Source organism: Phyllostomus hastatus, unplaced genomic scaffold, assembly GCF_019186645.2.
Source record: "Phyllostomus hastatus isolate PE091 unplaced genomic scaffold, TTU_PhHast_1.1 phas_scaffold_177, whole genome shotgun sequence".
Classification (NCBI taxonomy): Eukaryota; Metazoa; Chordata; class Mammalia; order Chiroptera; family Phyllostomidae; genus Phyllostomus; species Phyllostomus hastatus.
This window is the reverse complement of record NW_025334012.1, coordinates 69,179-91,529: the sequence shown is the minus strand read 5'-3', so window position 1 is coordinate 91,529 and position 22,351 is coordinate 69,179. Positions and strand designations below refer to the sequence as shown.

The 22,351-nt window shown below is 34.8% G+C and overlaps 2 protein-coding genes and 1 pseudogene across 2 annotated transcripts; all 3 read right to left on the bottom strand.

Annotated features, from left to right (window-relative positions):
- Positions 1-2,793: 2,793 nt before the first annotated feature.
- LOC123831519 lies at positions 2,794-3,742 on the bottom strand (annotated as a pseudogene).
- Positions 3,743-6,523: 2,781 nt separating this feature from the next.
- On the bottom strand, positions 6,524-6,874 carry LOC123831414 (non-histone chromosomal protein HMG-17-like). The gene has a single exon (XM_045858297.1). The coding sequence runs from the start codon at positions 6,872-6,874 to the stop codon at positions 6,524-6,526; it is 351 nt and encodes a 116-aa protein (XP_045714253.1).
- Positions 6,875-10,484: 3,610 nt separating this feature from the next.
- Positions 10,485-11,432, bottom strand: LOC123831518 (olfactory receptor 8H1-like). The gene has a single exon (XM_045858400.1). It carries the CDS (start codon positions 11,430-11,432, stop codon positions 10,485-10,487), a length of 948 nt encoding a protein of 315 aa, XP_045714356.1.
- Between the last annotated feature and the right edge of the window lie 10,919 nt (positions 11,433-22,351).

Below are 22,351 nucleotides of genomic sequence, written 5' to 3'. Positions count from 1 at the left end.
AATTATTTAAGGAAGTCTGTTAATACTCCAGGAATTCAGAAGATAACTTTTGGTGTGGATAAAGATCCACTTTTTAAATGTTATTTATTTTTTTTTTCCATTACTATTTATCCTCCTTATACCCTCTTGCATTCTACCCACTCCCTCCAAGGTAGTCACCACACTGTTGTTCTTGTCCATGGGTCTTTTGTGTTTTTGGCTCAATGCCTTCAACCCCCAAATCCAAAACAGTGGTCAACTTCCTCTCTATGAATCTGTGTCTATTTTGCTTGTTAGTTCAGTTGAGTGAAATCATATGGCATTTGTCTTTCTCTGACTGGCTCCTTTCACTTAGGATAATGTTCTCCAGGTCCATCCATGCTGTAGCAAAGGTAAGATTTTCTTTTTTTATGGACAAGTAGTATTTTATAGTGTAAATTACCATAGTTATTTTATCCATTCAACTACTGATAGACACTTAGTTGACTCTTTTGAATTAATAAAATAAAAAAAATAAAGTTCAGTTCTAAAAAATACTGATGCACATTATTTAAATAATTGCTTCTGTAGAGCAAAAGAAACCATGAACAAAATAAAAAGGGTTCCCATTGTATGGAATAACATATTTAGCAATGATACATCTGAAAATGGATTTAATCTCTAGGAATATGGAAAACTTACACAACTCAACACCAGAAAGTCAAACAACCCAATTAGGAAATAGTCAAAAGACCTGAATAGACACTTCTCCAAAGGAGGACATACAGATGGCCAAAAGACATTTGAAGGAATTTTCAGTGGCACTAATCATCAGAGAGATACAAATTCAAACCACAGTTATGAGATGTCACCTCACACCTATCAGAATGACCATCATCAATCAATCAACAAACAACAAGTGTTGGTGACAATGCAAAGGAAAGAGAACCCGTGTGAAATGTAGGTGGGAATGTAGACTATGCAGTACTATGGAAAACAGTATGGAGTTTCCTCAAAAATTTAAAAATGGAATTGTCTTTTGACCCAGTGATCCCACTTTTTGCTCATCAAGATGCAAAGATAAGGGCCCTGTTGATAAGACCATGGTATGACCTTTTGGGTAAAAAATGGACAATCTAATATATATTGGTGTGTACTTTTGGAAAACTTCAACAAATTGTACACGTGTAATTTGTACAGATTTTAAATGTCAAGTATACTTTAATAAAGTGGTTTACAAAAATACACATATGTGGAAAATGAAAAAGCATGCTTTTACATAACCCTGAAATAACTAAAAGATAATAGATATTCCAGATTATCTACAGGAGAAAAATGGAATATAAATGACATTTTAGCATTCTGCCTAAGTTCTAGTTTGCCACAAAATTTTTCAACTCTAAGCTTTAAAACATGTCTTGTAGAATACTAAACAAATGTGTCAAGAATTTAGTTTAAGAATTTATTTTTAATGACCACAAGAAGCCTGTATACATTGAGAAAAAGGCAATAAATTTTAACATACGCAGAATATCAAAAGGAAGTTTACTGAGATTTATTGCTACATCACAAAAAGGTAAAGATTTAACATTTTTAGAAAGGGGCCACTAAAGATATATCACTGCACAAAGATTTTTAAATTAATGAATTTACAAAATTTCAGATCTAAAGCATTCTGCCATAAAAGTCTTGATTTTTTGACCATATACCAAAAACACATTCATCTCTGAATTCAATGACAAATGTTAAACATGTAAATATGCACAGAAAACTGCAAAAGGTAAATAAAAAGGACAGAAATCTTGCTTATATATGTAACAGATGTACATACCTACTTTCATAACCAGTGATCTAGAAGAACACATACAAAACTGTTAACAATTGGTAAGGTATTTGAATTTCCTTAATTTTTCAAAGTTATCCAAATCTTCTTCAATGTTAACATATACAGATCTGTTTCAAAAATTGTAAAATGCTTTTTTTATTGTTGTTCAAGTACAATTGTCTCCATTTCCCCCCACTATACACCCCAGCCCAGCCATGCCCACCTCCTCCCCAGATCCCATTCCTACTTGGTTTGGTCCATGTGTCCTTGTAGTTCTGAGTTTTCCCTTAGTTGTTTGTGTGTTCACCAATTAAATTAATCAAAAGTAATTTATAAAACACAAGTGAATAATCTTTAAGGGAAAGCCATTGTGTATTAAAAATATTGCAGGAATAGAAATATCCTAATGATAATGTTCAGCATTTATTAGTATTGCCTTAAATGATTCAACATTTATTTTAACTGTATGGACCTGTATATATTAATTATCTTGAGTAGTTGTGGAAATGGAAACATTGAAGTCAGTGATTTATTAAGGCTTACACGTCTAAAAGAGGAGTAGATATGGAATACAAATCTTCAAATGTATGGCTCCAAAGACAGTGCTCCTAATTACTCTGCTACATTTCTTTTCTGTATAATACATGACATGATTTCTGAAACTATTACCAGTGTGCAAAAACTGAGCTCTGTTTCATAACAAAATTGTCTGTCATTGGAGAATGCATGGTAAATTCTGTGCTGTATTTTAAAATAAGACATTCATATTTTCTCACTTGGTGGATAAGTTGCCCTTCAAAACAATGGGCCATGCTTTTAACACATATTTTATGGCTTGTAATTATAATATGAATTTCAAAGGACATGCTTTTGGAGATGTCCAATATTATATTTGTTTAAGTAAAGAATGGTTCAACAGAAATAGAAACAAATGAAAGCACTTCATTGCTTTTTGGAGAGAACAAGAAAATACTCCACAGGAAAGAAAAGTTAACTATTTAGAAATGATGTTACTTTAATTGCCTGAAGTCCTGTCTCTTCTGCATGAGTCTGATGAGAGCATTTTTCACTTCTTTATTTCTAAGGCTGTAAATGAGTGGATTCAGCATGGGAATCACAATAGTATAAAACACAGAAGCCACTTGATCTTTGCCCAAGGTATAGGACTTGCGTGGTTTTAAATATGTAAAAATTGTAGTGCCATAAAAGATGGTGACTCCCAGGAGATGGGAGGCACATGTAGAGAAGGCTTTTCGCTTTCCTGAAGTGGAAGTAATTTTCAGTACAGTAGCCAGAATGGACAGGTAAGACACAGATATTGTGATAAGAGAAACCATTAAAGTAGAGCCAGCAAAGATGAATATCATGATTTCCACACCATGTGTGTCAGTGCAGGACAGGTCTAGGATTGGGGAAGTGTCACAGAAAAAGTGATGGATTATATTGGAGTCACAGAAATCCAGTTTGCTAATGCAAAGAACATTGGCAATGGATTCTGTAAAGCCAATGAAATAGACCCCAAATATGAGGGAGTAACAGAGTCTTCTGGACATAACAACAGAGTAGTGCAGAGGATTGCAGATAGCTACATAGCGATCATAGGCCATTGAGGAGAGAAGAAGACATTCAGTGGTACCCAAAGAGATACAAAAGTACATTTGGGTGAGGCAGTTTATGTAGGAAATGTGCTTCGTGGAGGTCAGTAAGTTCTGTAAGGTTTTAGGTGTGATGGCTGTTGAGTAAGTAAGGTCAAGAAATGATAGGTGACTGAGAAAAAAATTACATGGGAGTGTGAAGCTGGAGATCCAGGTGGATGATCAGTATCATCCCAGTGTTTCCCAGCACACTGACCAGGTATATGATGAGAAATATGGTACAGAGGATCAACTGGATCTCTTCAGATTCTGTCAGCCCCATAAGGATGAAGTCAGACACATGTGTGTTATTCCTTCTGTCCATTCTGTGCAACTGCTTCAAACTGTGGAGAAATAAAGGTGATACCTGGCAGGAATGAGTTCATAAATGTTGACTTATATATTAAATTAGTATATAAAAAATTTATAATAAGAAGTGGTTTACAGAATGTAATAGGGAATATAAATTTGATCACAAAATACAGAAATGGGCATATATTGACCCTTGGGCATGATATAATAAAAACTATGATTTTGTGTAATTAGAGTAAGCCTTACACTCTTCCAAAGGCTTTTTCTTATTAATATAGTTAATTCAAATGAGAATATTATGTTAGCAGTGTTACTATTATCCACTTTTTTTAAGTGAGATAAAGGGAACAGATTGTTTGCATAACTTAATGAGAGTCACAGCTATTAAATGTTGACTCTCTCATTCTACCAAGATAGAGAGACTTCAGAGAATAGCCTCATTTTACTGTGTTTCTCTTTATAGTTTCAGAAAATGTAAAGAAAATGGTTGATGTATAATAATAATAGAAAAAGTATTTTAATGCATCATTTACTGTTCTTTTGTTTAGAAAATTATTTAATTGTAATCACAAATAAATTTCAAATGTAGGAGATCAAAATTACAGACCACATATTAGTATTAGTTTCCAGAAGATATGTTTTCTGAGGTATAATATTCAAAATCTAATTTCCCCCAAAATATATTTTTAAAACATTTATCTTACTTGTAGAATATAATTTCATCAGTGCTATACTTCTGGTCTCACAGAATCTGGCATTACTTGGGGTAAAGTTTAAGTGATATGTGTAAGTATACTTTTCTGGTAATACCCTATTTTATCTGATCTTGAATAAAACTCTTAAATTTTGAAAGTAATACTTACCAAGAGCCAAAGATGGTTGAAGAAAAACAAACCTTCTTCCAATATTATCAGGCAAGAAACTTGTCACCTCAATTTTTTCTCACAAATAAAATATGAAAACTATTTGAGTCAAAAATTTCTATAATACACAGTTTCCTTAGAGTTAAATTATTTACAAATTTTTGGCCACTCATCTTGTTTTATTCTGAGTTTAAAAAGAGGAAATGTCAACTTAGAATTTTGTGAAGGCACTGGTCACACAGAAAATCTGCAGGAAGGTGTGCCTGAAAGGGAATTCAGGCAGCTATTGTGAACACAAGTGGAGCAGAGTATGTCTGGTCTGCCTTCCAGGGCACCTCATAATACCTGAGGATTCAGGATAACACAACATTGCTCTTCCCTGGGGACCAGTCTCCAAGGAAGCTTTTCTGGCATGTTTCCAAGGACAAAAGCTGAGGGACTAAATGCAACTATGTCATGTTTTGAGGAAATAGTTGCCTTTTCCTTAGATGGCACACAATGAAGAGCCTGGTTTCATTCTCTTTTGTGATCCTTTAAGTTTTTAACTGGGTTGGTGGAGAAGCCATTGATAGAGACATCTGCAATTGCTCTGTCACTGAAACCATCAGGGATGGATTAATTCATTTTTCACAATGAAACACTTTTATGTTCACATGTGTGATACTATCACACTATCACTGTTCATTAGAAAATAAGTAGAATGCAAGAAAATTCAAAGAACAAAATGAGAACAGGTGTGAAATGTTGGAACATTTTGAGCAATTCCCCCCAATGACTTTTTAGTTTTATTAATGCACATGTATGAATCTACAGTTTTGCATAGTTACTACTACACTGTATGGTTAGCCTCCAGCACCTATTTTGTGACCAATATTCCGATGACCCATTATGACCAATGTTACATCAGCCTTTGATGAACCCACAATGTCTTGTCTTGTGCATGGACTTGTGCCCCATCACCAGCTTCTCTCTAATGGGTCATCAGTTGACAAGTGTTTTAAAGCATCACAAGGAAAATACAGTGTTGGCTCCCTATTTTGGTTTGTCAGTCACCCGACTCTTCTACATAGCAGTACTTTTACAATTTGTTTAACTATTTTGTTGTCCTTTGTATACAATCAAGTGTTTTCTTTTTTTTTCAAACTGTATCCAGCTTTATTAAAGATACTTTTCATAAACAATCATGGTATTTCAGGCAGAACATAGACAGACAATTGTTAACAGTATACAACAACTTTCAAACTCCCTTCTTCAGTGGACTGCTGAAATCAGAAAGCCACTACAAAACCCAATGGAGTCTTCATCTGCTGCTCTGAACAGGGGGGGTTTAGAGTGGGGGTTGGCATTTCACATTAGCATGTTGTTTAACAGCTTTTCACCTACTGATGCTGACTTTCAGGAAATGCAATGAAAATGGCAGAATTGTCAGTCTGTAGATCCACAATGTAAAAAGGGAACTGCTGCTCTTTTGAGGGACGCCATCTCCATGGTGACACTGGAAAGTCCAGATTGCCCAACATACTGGTAACCAAGTTTTGGAGGTTCAGGTTTCAACAGATCTCTAGGCTTTAGGGAGTCAAGTCTATGCTTAAAGTGGAGAGGGAGAAAAGGACATAAAAATTAATTTTAGTTTTCCCACACCTCAAGGTGTCTGTGCCAAGGTGGGTAATGTGTGTCAACATCAAGAAGTCTCTCCTCCCAGGAACCAAGAGGAAGTCTCTCAAAACTAGAAGGGAATGGTGTTTTTTCCCTATGTTAGTCCAGTTTTGCAGACTTTCTATTACTAATATTTCATGTCCTTCTTTCAGAAACAATAATGAAGTGTCTGGGTGTTAACAATATAGCTTAAAAAAAGGTAAGACAAAATCTTGCATTTTTATAAAACTTGATAAAAATACTATTTCAAACTGTACAGTCACCAAAAATACACTTCACTTGGCCTCTCCACCACCTTCACCTTTCTGTGCCTGGTCTGTTTTGGCATCTCCATTCTCTGCAGGGTAATTCCCATCCTTGCCAGCATCATTTTTTCTGTTTTTCTCTGTGGGTACCTTTTCTCCCTTCTTGGCAGGGGCCTTTTTAGGCTTGGGCTCTGGCTTTGGAGGAGTAGGTTTGGCCAATAACTTGGTGAATCTTCTCTGTGGTTCATCCATCATCTTGGCTTTATCTCCTTGAAAATGCCCCTCAGCCTCTCTCTTGAAACTGATGGCAATGGTAGTGGGATATTCAGGCTGGAGGTGGGAATGCAGCAGTGGGTAGGCTTTGGTGGAGCCAGGGGTCATTCTTGCCTCCTCTTCACACTACTAGGGCTGCAGAGGGGGTTGGGGTATAAAGTTTTTATGTATAGTCAAATGTTTTCTTGTATATGGATTTAAAAAGTATGGAAATAAAGCTATAATTTTATATTGGGAATTATTTTTTCAAGATTTAGAGACAAAGGAATAATTTGAAAAGATATACACTGCTCCCTGGCTGGTGTGGCTCAGGGGATTGAGTACTGGCCTGCGAACCAAACAGTTGCTGGTTCAATTCCCAGTTTAGGTCACATGAGTTGCAGGCCAGGTTCCCAGGTGGGGCTGTACAAGAGACCATCACACACTGATTTTTCTCTCCTTCTCTTTCTCCTTCCCTTGCCTACTATAGATAGAAGGATAGATAGATAGATAGATAGATAGATAGATAGGTAGATAGATAGATAGATAGATAGATGATAGATATATAGATAAAGAGATATACACTGAAAATAAGTTTCAAAAATTCTCGTGAATATTGGATCACTTCATGCACATGAAATCATTCTTCTTGCAGATATAAAAGTGTCTCTGACTGCCCTGGTGGGGGTGTCTCAGTTGTTTGGAGTGTCATTCCATACAACAAAAGTTTTGGGTTCAATTCCCTGGCAGGGTGGAAAAATTGGTTGATTATTTGATCCCCAGTAGGGGCACATATAAGAGGCAACTAATTGATGTTTCTATGCCACATTGATATTTCTTTCTGTTGTTCTGTCTTTCCTTTCCTCTCTTTCCAAAATCAATAAACATACTCCTTGGTGAAGATTTTTAAAACACCTGTTAAAAGGAACTTTTATAGGAAAGTCTGTTAATGCTCTAGAAATTCTGAAGATAATTTTTGGTGTACATAAAGATCCACTTTTTAAATTTTATTGTTTCTTGTTTTTTTTTCCATCACTATTTATCCTCCTTATACTCTCTTCCATTCTACCCACCCCCTCCCAGGTAGTCACCATAATGTTGTTCTTGTCCATGGGTCCTTTGTGTTTTTGGCTCAATGCCTACAACCCCCACATCCAAAAGAGTGGTCAACTTCCTCTCTATGAATCTGTGTCTATTTTGCTTGTTAGTTCAGCTGAGTGAAATCATATGGCATTTGTCTTTCTCTGATTGGCTTCTTTCACTTAGCATAATGCTCTCTAGGTCCATCCATGCTGTAGCAAAGATAAGGTTTTCTTTTTTTTATGGAGAAATAGTATTCCGTAGTGTAAATTGCCATAGTTATTTTATCCATTCATCTACCAATGGACACTTAGTTGACTCTTTTGAATTAATAAAAAAAAATAAAGTTCAGTTCTAAAACTAATGACGCATTTTTTAAAATAATTGCTTCTGTACAGCAAAAGAAACCACCAACAAAATGAAAAGGGTACCCACTGTATGGAATAACATATTTACCAATGATACATCTGACAAGGGGTTTAATCTCTAGGAGCATGGAAAACTTGTACAACTCAACACCAGAAAGGCAAACAACCCAATTGAGAAATAGTCAAAAGACCTGAATAGACACTTCTCCAAACCGGGACATACAGATGGCCAAGACATTTGAAGAAATATTCAGTGTCAGTAATTATCAGAGAGATACAAACTCAAACCACAATTATAAGATGTCACCTCACACCTCTCAGAATACCCATTATCAATAAATCAACAAACAACAAGTGTTGGTGACAATGTAAAAGAAAGTGAACCCTTGTTCTCTCTTTGTGAAAATGCAGACTATGCAGTGCTATGGAAAGCAATATGGAGTTACCTCAAAATTTAAAAATGGAATTGTCTTTGACCCAGTGATCCCACTTTTCGCTCATCAAGATGCAAAGATAATGGCCCTGTTGATAAGACCTTGCTATAGCCTTTTGAGTAAAAATTTGACAATCTAATATATATTGGTGTATACTTTTGGAAAAATTCCACAAATTGCATACATCAAATATGTACAGATTTTAAACGTCAAGTATACTTCAATAAAGTGGTTTTCAAAAAAACACATATGTAGAAAATGAAAAAGTATGTTTTTCAATAACTCTGAAATAACAGAAAAATATAAGAAATTCCAGATTATCTACAGGAAAAAATGGAATATAAAGGACATTTTAGCATTCTAACTAAGTTCTAGTGTGTCACAAAATTGTTCAACTCTTAGCTTTACATGTCTTGTAGAATACAAAACAATGAATCAAGAATTTAATGTAAGAATTTATTTTTAATGACCACAAGAAGCCTATAAATATTGAAAAAAAGACAATAAATTTTAACATACACAGAATATCAAAAGGAAGTTTACTGAGGTATATTGCTACATCACAAAAAGGTAAAGATTTAACATTTTTAGCAAGTGGCCACTAAAGATATATCACTTATCTGGTTATATCACTGCACAAAGATTTTTAAATTGATGAATTTACAAAACCTCAGGTCCAAAGCATTCTGTCATAAAAGTCTTGATTTTTTGACCATACACCAAAAACACATTCATCTCTGAATTCAATGACAAATGTTAAACATGTAAATATGCACAGAAAACTGCAAAAGGTAAATAAAAAGGACAGAAATCTTGCTTATATATGTAACAGATGCACATACCTACTTTCATAACCAGTGATCTAGAAGAACACATTCAAAACTGTTAACAATTGCTAAGGTATTTCCATTTTCTTAATTTTTCAAAGTTATCCAAATCTTCTTCAATGTTAACATTTACAGATCTTGTTCCAAAATTGTAAAATGCTTTTTTTTTATTGTTGTTCAAGTACAATTGTCTCCATTTTCCCCCCACTACATCCCCCAGCCCATCCATCCCCACCCACCTCCCAGGATCCCATTTCCACTTGGTTTGGGCCATGTGTCCTTGCAATTGTTGTGAGTTTTCCCTTAGTTGTTTGTGTGTTAGTCAATTAAATTAATCAAAAGTAATTTATAAAACACAAGTGAATAATCTTTAAGAGAAAGCCATTGTGTATTAAAAATATGGGAGGAATAGAAATATTCTAATGATAATGGTCAACATTTATTAGTACTGCCTTAAATGATTCAATATTTATTTTAACTGTATGGACCTGGATATATTAATTATCTTGAGTAGTTATGGAAATGGAAAACTTAAAGTCAATGATTTATTAAGGCTTACTCAGCTAAAAGAAGAGTAGATACAGAATACAAATCTTCAAATATTTGGCTCCAAAGACAGTGCTCCTAATTACTCTGCTGCATTTCTCTTCTGTATAATACATGACATGATTTCTGTAACTATTGCCAGTGTGCCAAAACTGAGCTCTGTTTCATAAGAAAATTGTCCGTCATTGGAGAATGCATGGTAATTTCTGTGCTGTATTTTCAAATAGGACTTTCATATTTTCTCATTTGGTGGATAAGTTGCCCTTCAAAACAATGGGCCATGTTTTTAACACAGATTTTATGGCTTGTAATTATAATATGAATTTCAAAGGACATGCTTTTGGAGATGTCCAATATTATATTTTTTAAGTAAACAATGGTTCAACAGAAATACAAACAAATGAAAGGACTTCATTGCTTTTTGGAGGGAACAAGAAAATACTCCACAGGAAAGGAGAGAAAAGTTAACTGTTTAGAAATGATGTTACTTTAATTGCCTGAAGTCCTGTCTCTTCTGCATGAGTCTGATGAGAGCATTTTTCACTTCTTTATTTCTAAGACTGTAAATGAGTGGATTCAGCATGGGAATCACAATAGTATAAAACACAGAAGCCACTTGATCTTTGCCCAAGGTATAGGACTTGCGTGGTTTTAAATATGTAAAAATCGTAGTGCCATAAAAGATGGTGACTCCCAGGAGATGGGAGGCACATGTAGAAAAGGCTTTTCGCTTTCCTGAAGTGGAAGTAATTTTCAGTACAGTAGCCAGAATGGACAGGTAAGACACAGATATTGTGATAAGAGAAACCATTAGAGTAGAGCCAGCAAAAATGAATATCATGATTTCCACATCACGTGTGTCAGTGCAGGACAGGTCTAGGATTGGAGAAATGTCACAGAAAAAGTGATGGATTATATTGGAGTCACAGAAATCCAGTCTGCTAATGCAAAGAACATTGGCAATGGATTCTGTAAAGCCAATGAAATAGGACCCAAAGATGAGGGAGCAGCAGAGTCTTTTGGACATAACAACAGAGTAGTGCAGAGGATTGCAGATAGCTACATAGCGATCATAGGCCATCAAGGAGAGAAGAAAACATTCAACAGCACCCAAGAAGATAAAAAAGTACATTTGGGTGAAGCAGCTTATGTAGGAAATGTGCTTCGTGGAGGTCAGTAAGTTCTGTAAGGTTTTAGGTGTGATGGCTGTTGAGTAAGTAAGGTCAAGAAATGACAGGTGACTGAGAAAAAAGTACATGGGGGTGTGAAGCTGGAGATCCAGGTGGATGATCAGTATCATCCCTGTGTTTCCCAGCACACTGACCAGGTATATGATGAGAAATATGGTACAGAGGACCAACTGGATCTCTTCAGATTCTGTCAGCCCCATAAGGATGAAGTCAGACACATGTGTGTTATTCCTTCTGTCCATTCTGTGCAACTGCTTCAAACTGTGGAGAAATAAAGGTGATACCTGGCAGGAATCAGTTCATAAATGTCAACTTATATGTTAGATTAGTATATAAAAAAATATAATAACAAGTTGTTTACAGAATGTAATGGGGAATATAAATTTGATCACAAAATACAGAAATGGGCATATATTGACCCTTGGGCATGATATAATAAAAACTATGATTTTGTGTAATTAGAGTAAGCCTTACACTCTTCCAAAGGCTTTTTCTTATTAATATAGTTACTTCACATGAGAATAGTATGTCAGAATAGGAGTGCTATTATTATCCACATTTTTTTAAGTGAGATAAAGGGCACAGACAGTTTGCATAACTTATTGAGAGTCACAGCTATTAAATGTTGACTCTCTCATTCTACCAAGATAGAGAGACTTCAGAGAATAGGCTTATTTTACTGTGTTTCTGTTTACAATTTCAGAAAATGTAAAGAAAATGGTTGATGTATAATAATAATAGAAAAAGAAGTTTAACGCATCATTTACTGTTCTTTTGTTTAGAAAATTATTTAACTGCAATCACAAATAAATTTCAAATGTAGGAGATCAAAATCACAGACCACATATTAGTATTAATTTCCAGAAAATATGTTTTCTGAGGTATAATATTCAAAATCTAATTTCCCCCCAAAATATATTTTTAAAACATTTATCTTACTTGAAGAACATAATTTCATCAATGCTATACTTCCGGTCTCACAGAATCTGGTATTATTTGGGGTAAGGTTTAAGTGTTATGTATATGTATACTTTTCTGGTAATAACCTATTTTATATGATCCTAAATAAAACTCTTAAATTTTGAAAGTAATACTTACCAATAGCCAAAGATGGTTGAGGAAAAACAAACCTTCTTCCAATATTATCAGGCAAGAAACTTGTCAACCTCAGCTTTTTCTCACAAATAAAATATGAAAACCATTGGAGTCAAAAATTTCTGCAATGTACTCTTTCCTTTTCGTTAAATCATTTTTAAATTTTTGGTCACTCGTCTCACTTTATTCTGAGTTTAAAAAGAGAAAATCTCAACTTAGAATTTTGTGAAGGCACTGGTCACACAAAATCTGCAGAAAGTTGTGCCTGAAAGGGAATTCAGGCAGCTAATGTGAGCACAAGTGGAGCAGAGTATGTCTGGTCTGTCTTCCAGGGCACCTCATAATACCTGAGGATTGAGGATAACACAACATTGCTCTTCCCTGGAGACCAGTCTCCAAGGAAGCTTTTCTGGCATGTTTCCAAGGACAAAAGCTGAGGGACTAAATGCAGCTATGTCATATTTTGAGGAAATAGATGTCTTTTTCCTTAGATGGCACACAATGAAGAACCTGGTTTCATCCTCTTTTGTGATCCTTTAAGTTTTGGTGGAGAAGCCATTGATAGAGATATCTGCAATTGCTCTGTCACTGAAACCATCAGGGATGGATTAATTCATTTTTCACAATGAAACATTTTTATGTTCACATGTGTGATACTGTCACACTATCACTGTTCATTAGAAAATAATTATAATGCAAGAAAATTCAAAGAACAAAATGAGAACAGGTGTGAAATGTTGGAACCTTTTGATGAATTTCCCCCCATTATTTTTTAGGTTTATTAATGCATATGTATGAATCTACAGTTTTGCATAATTACTACTACACTGTATGTTTAGCCTCCAGCACCCATTTTGTGACCCAGATTCCATGACCCATTATGACCAATGTTACATCAGCCTTTGATAAACCCACAATGTCTTGTCTTGTGCATGGACTTGTGCCCCACCACCAACTCTAATGGGTCATCAGCTGACAAGTGTTTTAGAGCATCACAAAAAAAAATACTGTGTCATTTCCTCATTTTGATTTGTCAGTCACCTAATTCATATTTGTAGAAATAGTTCTCTCACTGGTTTTACTATTTAGTGCACATTGAATATATTGTAATGGCTTTTCCTAAATATGTATGAAAATTCAAGTATAAAAAAAACAGAAATATTTTATTGGGAATTATTTATCTAAGATGAAGAAGCAAAGGAATGATGTGAGAAGTTGTAGGCTGGAAATAATTGAAATAATCTTGTGAATTTTGCTTTATTTCATGATAATGAAATCAATTTCCATTCAGATTTATAAGTAACTCTTATAGGAAGTCTGTTCATATTCCAGAATTTCTGAAGATTACTTGTTGGTATAGACATGAATTGTGGAATTGAATTTTATTCATGAAGTATGGCTGCTAAGCCAGGCTTTTTTAGAATTTAAAAAGCTACCACTAACTTACTTGACAGTACATAACCTTGGAAGCTAAAGCAAGTAGAGACTATGAATGATTTCCAATGCTATGCCACCTCAGTAGGCACATTGACTGCAAAATTAATAGGAGCAAATTTTTCTTGCTTAATGTTTTCCCAATGTTGAAACCCATTACAGTTATACATGGCTGCAGGGATATTCTTGAATTTTTCATTGTCATGGCAGAAATCAAAGTCTGATCAGAGATTTTAAATCTCTTTTCACTTAATGATAATATAACTTTATTTCTTAGCTAATTGCATTTTTAAAAATTCTTTTATAGATGTTTATTGATTTTAGAAATCAGGGAAGGAAAAGAGAAAGAAAAGCACTGATGTGAGAGAGAAACATAGATTGATTGTCTACCATATGCACCCAGATCCCAGACTGAACCTGCATCCTAGGTATGTGCCCTGACTGGGAATTGAAACCCCAACTTTTTGGTGTACAGGATGATGCTCCATACCACTGAGCCACAGTGGCCAGGGCAGCTCATCACATTTGTAACTATCCTTTTTGCATCTTCCTTTTCTTTCTCCCCTGGATTATTCTATCAATTGTTTATATATTTTCTTTCTGTTTACTCATAAAACAACAGCTCTATTTGATTTACCTGTTAAATTATTTCTTTTCTTTCTAATTCATAATTGTTTTGTTAGTTTTATCATTTTATTTTCCTTGCTTTAGTTTTAATTTAGTGTTTTTTTCTTGACCACCTAGTAACAAATGTTTATTTTATTTATTTTTTATTACCTATTTACTAATACTGGAGTTTAATACTTGCATTATTCATCTGCATGTCACTTTACTTTTAACTCACATGTAATAATATCAATTATCCCTATTGTGATACATTATATACATAAGAAAGTTATTTTTTAGAATTTTTATATAACTTAGAACTACTTAAGATTATTTTTCATTATATGTGTTTAATTTTCAAGTTAAAAGTTATTTTTCTTTAAAATATTAATTTCAAATTGTATTTCACTGCAATCAGAAACAGTGACTCCTTTAAATTAAATTTCATAAATTTATTAAAATCTGTAGATTAATTGTCATAAACTGCTATAAAGGAGTAATAGATTATAGGAAAGAATTCAAATGTTGATATGAAAGTTTGGTTTTATCATTTATAATACCTATAGATTATAAATTTGAGGCATGGAGATACAAAAAGAATTACAAAATTAGTGATACAACATGTTAAGAAGGTGAAAGTAATATAAAAATCAATAAAATGTAAATTATTATAGGGGTTCTGAAATAGGGACATGAGGAAACAATCAGAAATTATGATCAAGGTAGGTTTCAGTAGAAAGTTGGCATTTCCCCCTGCCCAGTGCAGGTCAGTTGGTTGAAGCATTAAGGGTTTGATTCCTGGTCAGGCCACACACCCAAGTTATGGGTTTGATCCACCACGGGGGTGGGTATAAGAAGGCAATCAATGGAAGTTTCTCTTTCACAGTTATGTTGTCTGTCTCTCTCTCTCCCCCATCCACCCTCTGTCTCTCCTGCCCCAATTGAAAAATGGGCAAATGTCTGAATAGACACTTCTCCAAGGAAGACATACAGATGACCCATAGACATGAGAAAAGATCCTCAACATCACTAGTCATCAGGGAGATGCAAATTAAAACCACAATGAGATACCACCTCACATCAGTCTAAACAGCCACCATTAAATCAACAAACAACAAGTAATGGTGAGATGTGGAGAAAAAGGAACCCTAGTGCACTGTTGATAGGAATGTAGACTGGTGCAGCCACTGTGGAAAATAGTATGGAGTTTCCTCAAAAAACTAAAAATGGAACTGCCTTTTGACCCAGCAATAATGCTGCTGGGAATATATCCTAAGAATCCTGAAACACTGATTCAAAAGAACTTAGCACCCCTATGTTCATAACAGCACAATTTACCATAGCCAAGTGCTGGAAACAGCCTAAGGGTCCATCAGTAAATGAGTAGATCAAAAACTGTGGTCCATTTATACAAAAGAATACTAGCTAGAAGGAAGAAAGGAGGAGTTCCTACCTTCTGCAACAAACAGCATGGATGGAACTGGAGAGCATTATGCTAAGTGAAATCAGCCAGTCAGTGAAAGACAAATACCATATGATCTCACCTATAAGAAGAATCTAATGAATAATAAAGTAAGGAACAAAATAGAACTGCAGGCATGGAAACATGGGATAGACTGAAAGTGACCTGGGGGAGCAAGGAGGGTAATAATGGTGTAAAGAAGAGGCAGGGACTAGACAAAGAACATGTATGAATACCCATGGACATGGACAACAGTGTGGAGATTGACTATGGGAGCCTGAGTTGGGATGGGCAGAGGAGGGCAAAGGGGAAAAAATTGGGTTAACTGTAATAGAATAACAATAAAAATGATTTTAAGTGTGGGCTGCAAACCAAATCATGGCAGGTTCGATTCCCAGTCAGGGCACATGCCTGGGTTGCAGGCCATGGCCCCCAGCAACCACACATTGATGTTTCTCTTTCTCTTTCTCCCTCCCTTCCCTCTCTAAAAAAATAAATAAATAAATAAAACTTAAAAAAAAAATAAATGATTTTAAAAATGTCCTTGAGTGAGGATAAATAAAAGTTGGCATTTAGACAAATATTTCCCAGAAAGAAAAATGAATCATTTAGGTATAGTACATGGGAGGAAGTGTTCAGACTGAGGGTATGTTGGTGGAGGGGGTCGTGCTGTTTGAGCAGGAGGAGTGTCATTCTAAGGAGCAGAAGGGTCACTGTAATGTCAATGGAGGTAAGAGCTGCAGAGAAAAAATGGAGAAGGTGCCTAAAGACAGCTGAACAACGTCTCTTAAAAACAGTTACTTTTCAGGAACATCTGCAGTGGTAGGGTCACATTGAAAAAAAGTGAAGTAGAGCGCCATAAAAATATCTGGAGCAAGTGAGATTCAGGCAGATGGAAAAGTCGTTGAATTAGTGTCTGCAAGACTTCTTTATGTAGAGTTAAATCTCTTCACATTGCAATTAACTTATAAAGAGATATATAACTATACCTATTTCTCTACAAATAAATATACCTCACCTTATATGGGAAAAATTTAGAGTATGTACTATTTTATTTATACTTAATGGCATCCATCAATATATTGTCTGCACCAATTATTACCATGGTGTTTTGGTAGTAAATTTCCATTTCCCTTATTTTTTCAATGTATTTTCTTTTATTTACTTTTTATTTTTTTTTAATTTATTGATTTTAGAGAGAGGAAGGGAGAGAGACATGCACACAATCATTGGTTTGTTGTCCCTCTTATTTATGCATTCATTTGTTGATTCCTGTATGTGTCCTGACCAGGCATTGAACCTGCAGTTTTGGCCTATCACGATGACACTCTCACCAACTGAGCTACCTGGATTGAGCTCCATGTATTTTCACTGAAATGATTCTGTAAAGAAGAGTTTTTCATTCTTTTCTATGTTTGTGTTTATTGAGTTAGCTGGTTTGACCAATGTGTACTAGCTGAGGATGATTTTGTTCTTTGGCATTGTTATCCAATACTACCATCATTTTTCTTGCTCCAATTGTTCTAGCTTTGCTAATGAAACCATCATCAGATAGTTCCTGTGTACTTTGCTTTTTGGACATGTTCTTGTCATTTGTGTTTGCTTGTTTCCCTCTCTTAAATTCTGGTTGCACAATATGTTCTAGGCACATCTTATATTTTTCCAGATTCAGATGCAGAAACAATCACTTCCCCAGGGAGGATGGTATTTTTGAATCAAAGTCTGACAACATATTCTACTTTCATGTGGGCACTGACATTTCTCTGTTAAGAAAACACTTGGAACTTATATACTCTTATTAATCAACTACACCCCAATAATTTTCATTTTAAAAAGACTCTGTCGCACATATATTCAGTGCTTTTAAATTTCCAAATATTTGTAATTATAACTTTCCAAATGAAGACTCAACACTAAAGTTAAAAATGTTTAGATTTGGGAACCATAATTCTGAGTTTCTGTCCAAAAATATTAACTAGAATTACAGCCAAGTGAAGATGTCTTAATCTCTTTGATCCTGTGTCCATCTCTGCAAAGTTATGGTGATAATATCTGCCTTATGTGTTTGTGAAGATAATGTCGAATTATATGTATTCAAAACACCTTGCATGTTATATTGATAATATAATAGGTAGTCAATCATTATTTGTTTTCTGTTCTTAGTACAAATAACTTTATAGTAATCTATTACAGGTATTAATCCACATTTATTATTTTCTGCACTGTTGGGCAATTCCATTAATCATAAGTTTTCTTTGTTTATTTTTAAAATGTCATGCAGAATACACATTGGTTTGTTTCCTTTAGATGAATAACCACAGGTAGTATTTTGGGGCCAAAACTACAACTTTCCTCTACATATTTGTGTGAGGCATTCTAGAGTGGTCAGGCAAAATTTTATTTCTCTGAACATTTCCCCTGATGATCGGTTTCATCATAATTTTTCCTACACTTACATCTTCCCAAGGTCTATATTTAATAGAGTTTTAATAAATCACAAGTTACCTTATTAATATTTATTTCATTACTATACATGAGGGGCAATTCCTCCTGCTTGTTTACTACGTGCATACTCATCACTTTAAATATTGAAAACCTGTTTCCAACCAGTGGCTGAGTTTTTTAACTGGACTAGATGGAAACATTTTGAATTTTTAAAATTATTTAAACTTTTTATTTACATTTCAATATCAAATATACTAATACATTATAGGAAAGAAAATAATCCATTGCAGTAATTAATGACCTACTATGAGCACCTCTTATGTGATACTGACTTTACAAGTAATCCCGAAGCTATGAAGATGAATAAGATGCGGTCTTTTCCTCACATGAATGAACAGCCCAGAAGAGGAGTTGGAAGTGAAAACAAAAATTTACATTCCGATTTTATACTACAATGTTCAATGATAGAACAATGGAGGATGGAACCCAGTATTCTCGAGGAAATTGGTCTTTGAGAATGATTATTGTATTGCAGGAGGAAGAATTCTAGATAAAGCCATATGCAAGGGTAGGGAGTAAAAAATTTACACCCTGCTAAATTGAAAACAGTAAGCCACTTCCTACACAGAAGCTAAAGTATGTGGTTGGAGAATGAAGGGGCAATAGGAGTGGATGTAAAATCAAATGATTTGTATGAGCAGCCCAAAGAATTTGGATTTCTTATTAAAAGGAGAGAAAATATGTGTCATTAACGAATGAATCACGATAGTAAAAATGGAGATGTGTTAAAGGCAACTAGGCAATGGAAGAAGTCAGAAGACTTATCATGAGTTAGGGTTAGAGAAAATGGGGATCTGAACTGAGACAGTAGCAATGATAAAAAAAAAAGGAAACTTATTTTCAGGTTATTTGTCTCACTTGCCAGGTACTGTCTTATTTGCCCAAATGTATCAAAATACTTTTATCCAGAGAAAAAATATATACAAATAGAAATTGAATACAGGAATAGCAGTGAGATTAGTTTAAAATGCTGTATTTGAGAAATTTGAATGAATATTAAAAATACTAGTTTTCTTGGGTGAAATATAAAATGGTCAGATGTCTGATAAAAGTATAAATGTGTCTCTCACTCAGACTTCCTTAGAAGTCTGACAGTGGCAAAAATTGCTTTTTAATAATATATGCAGGAAAAGAGAACTGAGCTGAAATTCAGAATGCCACTAATTACCAATGAGTGATAAGGCCCATTTATACATATAAATATAACTTTTTATTTCTTTCTCCTCTTCAGCACTTGGTTTCTGAACAGGTTATAAGGTTACATTCAATTATGAATTTCTATGATTCTGAAAATAGAACACGGTGCAAAAAACAGGAAGTATTGGCTCTTTAAAATTTGTAAGTTATAGTATATCTAACAGTCATTAGCAGAATGCCTAATTTTAAGGAAAAAAAAATACCAAAACAGAACACTCAGAGGCTAATCACATAACTATTCCTCTGATACTGAAACTGCTCCCTACAAAGTCTCACCAAATTCTCATCCATCTTTGGGTTGAATCTTCCAAATAATTTTTTTCACATTTCAGTTGATCTTGGTATGTTATGTATTATAAAATCTCATTACATTGAGTCAAAATGTGCTTTCATATAGCTTCTAAGTAATCAAGATACTGTTAAAGATATATTTCTTTGATTTCTAAAGACATTCTGTGTAAAATTTTTAAAATTATTATAACTGTATTCCTTCAACCTGTATAAAACAAATCTAATCTCTCCTTTCTCTTCTTTTTATGACTTTTCTTCAATAATAAGTGAAATATAACATGTGCCCTGACCTTTTCAATTCCATATTTCTCTACCTAATATGTTTTTATCACTGTGTTGCTTAACCGTGCAAAAAATTTGAATGTTTAAATATGTAGTATTCATACCTATATATATTACGTTGTTTGGCCTCTATGAATTAAAGTTGAATCCAACACCTTAATGCCTTAATCTTATACAAACTGTGTGCAGGTAGATAGATATACAGACATTGATATAGAGATATAGCTGTGCACTTCTAACAGTGGTTTTTAATAGCAACGAAATCAAACACGTACCTTTAGACTGGTTATAGATCTAAACAAAGAGACCATATTCACTAACACACCATTAAATTCCATTAAATGACTGGTTTAATTCCCAAAAGCAAAAAGCCTTGTGAGAAACAACATCACCACAAAGTGCAGAAACAAATGAAGCAAATTTCAGGTAAATACTTGCTTGTTTATATGGTTCTTTAGTGACTGCTGGAGAAAGTATCTTTGTATATAAATAAGGACTTACTAGACATAAGAAGTTCCTTTTTGTTGTTCTTTTATATTATAGCCTAAAACTATTGAGAAAGTTCACCTTAACAATTTCCTGCTCAAGGAAGAAGTATCAGAAGACATCTGGATTCCTCCTGGTTATACCATGACATCCCTAAATAATACCTTAATTTGGAATTTTATATTTTAGGATACCCATTGCCTTTTATTTCACCCATATATTTAATTTAATATGCTTCTGTTTTCTTGATTTTTGGTCTAATGACCATGTTCTAAAACCCTTGAAAATGCCATCCTTCCTTTCTCCAAGCTCCACAGGTAGTTAACAATGCACCTGCCTGTAACATCATTAAATATTTCTTAAATGTTTCTGCTTGAAAATTTATGGATACCAAGCAAATATTTTTCTCATAATCATTCTTGTCATTGCTTGTTTGCCTTCTGTGTTTCTCACACTCTATATCAGAAGATTTAGTATTGGCAGCAAAAGGGTGTAAAACACAGACAGGATTTTGGCACTATCCTGTTGGTAGTGAGAGCTGGCTCCCAGGTAAGTAAATATTACTGTCCCATAGAAGAGAGTTACTACCATTAAGTGGGAGGCACATGTGGAGAAAGCTTTATATATATTCCTTGTTGAGTGTGCCTTCAGGACAGTCTGGAGGATTCCCAGATAGGAACTAACCACTATCAGAAAGGTAGTCACTGATGTTGCTCCAGAGAGGACAGAAAACAAAACCTCACTGTACTGACTGTCAGAACAGGAAAGTTGAAAGAGCAATGGAATATCACAAAAATAATGGTTAATGACATTGGACCCACAGAAAGACAGACTGAGCAAGCTACTCAGGTGAGTGAGTGAGTTAGCACAACCTAGAAGGTAAGAAGCAGTCACCAGGCACATGCACAGTGTGGGAGTCATGAGACCTCTGTAGTGAAGGGGGTGGCAAATGGCAACATACCGATCATATGCCATTGCAGCCAGAAGGAAGCATTCAGTGGTCAGGAGCATGCTGACAAAGGAATACTGAAGGAGGCAGCCGAGATAGGAGATGACCATCTGCCCTGTTATGTAGTTCACTAACATTTAAGGAATAAAGACAGAAGAATAGCAGAAATCTAAGAAAGCCAAATGGCAAAGAAAAAAGTACTTTGGAGAATGGAGCTGGGCACTAGCCATAATAAGTGCCATAACCCAGATGTTGCCCACCACAGTAATGAGATAGATCACGAGGAACAGCACAAAAAGGACAGCATTGAGTTCTGGGCTGTCAGTCAAGCCCAGGAGGATGAATTCTGTGATCCTGCTGGAGTTTCTGTCAGCCATTTATGTTACTCCTCTGCAAAGGGCCTGCAGGAGATAAGAGAAAAAAGAAATAAAACCAAAGATACAGCTTAAATATGTGAATTCAATTCGCTGGTTTATTTAGAAAACAGTATAGTTTTAAGTCAAAAATAATGATGCACTGTAAATCCATTTATTGCAAGTATGAAAACTTAGCCTGATTCAAAAGTTTACTTGGCTCAAAGTTGCACCAGGAGATACAAGTTGGTATTATGCACTATGTAGGAACCCCTGAAGAAATTAAAATACCCTTGGAGAGCCCTAGTAGAAATGTTTGTTTGACAGACAGAGTTCAAGAGCTGGAGCCTTGATTCAATATAGTCCAGATCCCAGAACACAAGGCAAGGGCCTCATATTTGAAGGAACAGCACTCATTAGCAACAAGCACAAGCACTCAATATTTAATAGGTAAATTTCGGAGACATCTAGAAAAATTTTCTCTGTGACATCTTTTTAACT

Excerpts from the sequence above, each read along its gene's own strand:
- LOC123831414 (XM_045858297.1), bottom strand. The coding sequence starts at position 6,874 with ATGACCCCTGGCTCCACCAAAGCCTACCCACTGCTGCATTCCCACCTC.
- LOC123831518 (XM_045858400.1), bottom strand. The coding sequence starts at position 11,432 with ATGGACAGAAGGAATAACACACATGTGTCTGACTTCATCCTTATGGGG.